This window comes from Oncorhynchus mykiss, chromosome 23 (genome assembly GCF_057628025.1).
Source record: "Oncorhynchus mykiss isolate SJ-2025 chromosome 23, ASM5762802v1, whole genome shotgun sequence".
Taxonomy (NCBI): Eukaryota; Metazoa; Chordata; class Actinopteri; order Salmoniformes; family Salmonidae; genus Oncorhynchus; species Oncorhynchus mykiss.
Genome location: NC_143044.1, coordinates 41,159,689 through 41,162,084, shown reverse-complemented (window position 1 = coordinate 41,162,084; position 2,396 = coordinate 41,159,689). Strand labels below are relative to the sequence as shown.

The window sequence follows — 2,396 nt, the reverse complement described above, 5'->3', positions numbered from 1 at the left end:
TCTTGGGATTTTGACATTTGTTTCCTTTGTAGAAATCATGACGGCGGGGGGCACATTGTATGAAATTAGTCATATGCCAAGCCTCAATGAATGTCAGAGAGTCTTGGATTGTAGTTATTTGTGTGCAATTTCAAGAGCACAGTACAGGCTGCACAGTCTGACTCATTAATTATAACAGTGACTCATTCAAAGTGAGTGCAGTGTGACATTGAAGACCTTGTTGAGGATAGAGGGAAAGGACCCATAGATGGACCATTACCATTCCAGATTTGGGATGGAGATGCTTTTGGTTGGTATGCAGTTTCACCCAAGTACCCCTGACTGCAGTGTGCAATTCGGGCTGGGCTCAATGTGGGCGGAGTCAAACGTTTGACTCCGCCCATGTTTTACCCAGACAAATTTTTTTGTGCTGTTCATCTGAGGTTTGACGGTCACACTGAATACAAACGTATTTCATTAGAAATATTATATAAAGTGGTACCAGCAGATGTGTTGTAACACTTTGCTTCAGGACAAGCTACTGATATTGTTGCAGTGAACAACAGACTTGTTATGTTTGTCATGTACTGTTCAAATTGTGTTGATAAATGTTATAACTTTGTAATATTATTTCATTGAGCATATATATACAGTTACTACCTATCCTGATTTATAATGCCATTTACTTTCCTCATGAGAATGGAGACAGACTATACCATATAGACATACTGGCAAGCTGAATGTGCTTTGTACATTAAGTTATACTAGCTCCAGTAAAGAGATCAGAGACTCGGGTGACTTCTATGTCAACTTTACTAAACAACATAACACAATTGAAACAATTAACACAGTAGACAAGGCATACATTGAAGAAACACAGAAAATCAACGATCAAATTGATTACATAACTGTACATGTAAACCTAGGCTTACTGCTCAAGTAGGCAAATTTGTCCAAATAAGATTCCCTCATTGTGAGCAATTAGATAGCTCACGTGCAAATGAGTGCTAAATTAACGCTATGCTAGCATTGGTGGTAGCAGGTCATATAAAAATATGCCACTGCACTGGTATAACATGAATATTACAAAGTACATTATGCATAATGACAGTCTCTCTTCCATTGTTTATATTTGTATTCATGTAGGTTAGGTTTGATTAACATTCGCTTTTGTTGATGTTGATACCTTCGAAGTTGACCTTGAAGGGTTCGGGTTAAATACGTTTGACACTGCCCACATAAAACAAATATGAGAATTGTCATTTCATTTAGCTCTATAAACGTATGTTAGAATGTAATATTTTAGTCTGGACATGAAAGTCAAAGTTCTTTTTTTTTGTTTTTTTTGGGGGGGGGATTTATTGTAATTTTATTTAACCAGGGAGGGCTCATTGACATTTAAAATCTATTTTTCAAGAGCATCCTGGCCAAGATAGGCAGCACCCAGTCATTACAAAAAATGCAAGGATTTACTGCAGAACATTTGCAGAGGGTGTTGAGTGGTAGTGTTAAGTCCTCCCAGACTGTTGATCTGGAGTAAGATTAGATATGAAAGTCAAAGTTCTATTTAGTATTGAGGGCAAGCAATTGCGTCACCGTAATTTGGAGAGATGTTAGTGCAATTCTATGCGCCATCGATTTATCCACCAGATGTCGTCCTTGGGCCGCGGCAAATCGAAGAAACGGCTGCTTACTCAGGTGCTTTACGCACCTCTGCCTGTCTGTTTAAACTACCTACTGATCTCTAAGGGTATCCAGGAACAACACACGAGTCGTCAGATAAAAGAAGCGAAGGGGAGAGTGAAGGGAAAGGGAAGTCAACAGTGGACACCTGCCATTCTCCGTCCGCATCCTCGTATGTCTTCAAAGACATGGGCGAAAGAACAAACTAATTATTTCTGTAAACAGAATAGATTAAATGGAATGGAGGCTACTCGTTTTATGCTGTTATATCAGACTTGTTTTGCAAGAGTGAACTTTTGGCGATAGATGTCTATTTAACCGTAAATAAATTAGAACTATTTTGAGGAAAGGTAGAGGTTTGTAGGCTTGTTGTCGTCAATCGAGTTCGACATTGGACAAGCCATACAGGTGGGTGGAGAGGGGTCGTGCAGGTATTGAGCAGGATGTCTGACCGATGTCCAGTTTAGCCACTATTTTCTAACAATCGAGGATACTCCAACCACCAGTGGCCATGAATGACACAGGCGAATCAAAAGACCACCAACTGACAGTAAGTACGATACACTAGCGTAGCCTGCCTACACTTTGTCACACTTCTGTACTATTGCTGCGAGAACAGTAGTGTAGTATCGCCTACCTTTATGGGGACATTTTAATTGAATGCCACGTGGAAGGTGTGACTAGATAATTGTGTAGACTACTGTAGGCCAGATATTCCCAAACTGCTGGTGTAC

The 2,396-nt window shown here is 39.9% G+C and overlaps 1 protein-coding gene across 2 annotated transcripts in view; it reads left to right on the top strand.

The window, feature by feature from the left end:
• Positions 1-1,698: 1,698 nt before the first annotated feature.
• LOC110503027 (kinesin-like protein KIF19) overlaps positions 1,699-2,396 on the top strand; it is a 76,325-nt gene continuing 75,627 nt past the window's right edge. The window contains exon 1 of one of the 2 annotated variants that reach the window (XM_036960747.2): positions 1,699-2,212. In XM_036960747.2, coding sequence (XP_036816642.2) covers positions 2,174-2,212 — 39 coding nt within the window. In that variant the 5' untranslated portion in view covers positions 1,699-2,173. The remainder of the gene's footprint in view (positions 2,213-2,396) is intronic. The other variant, XM_036960746.2, reaches the window with a different exon arrangement.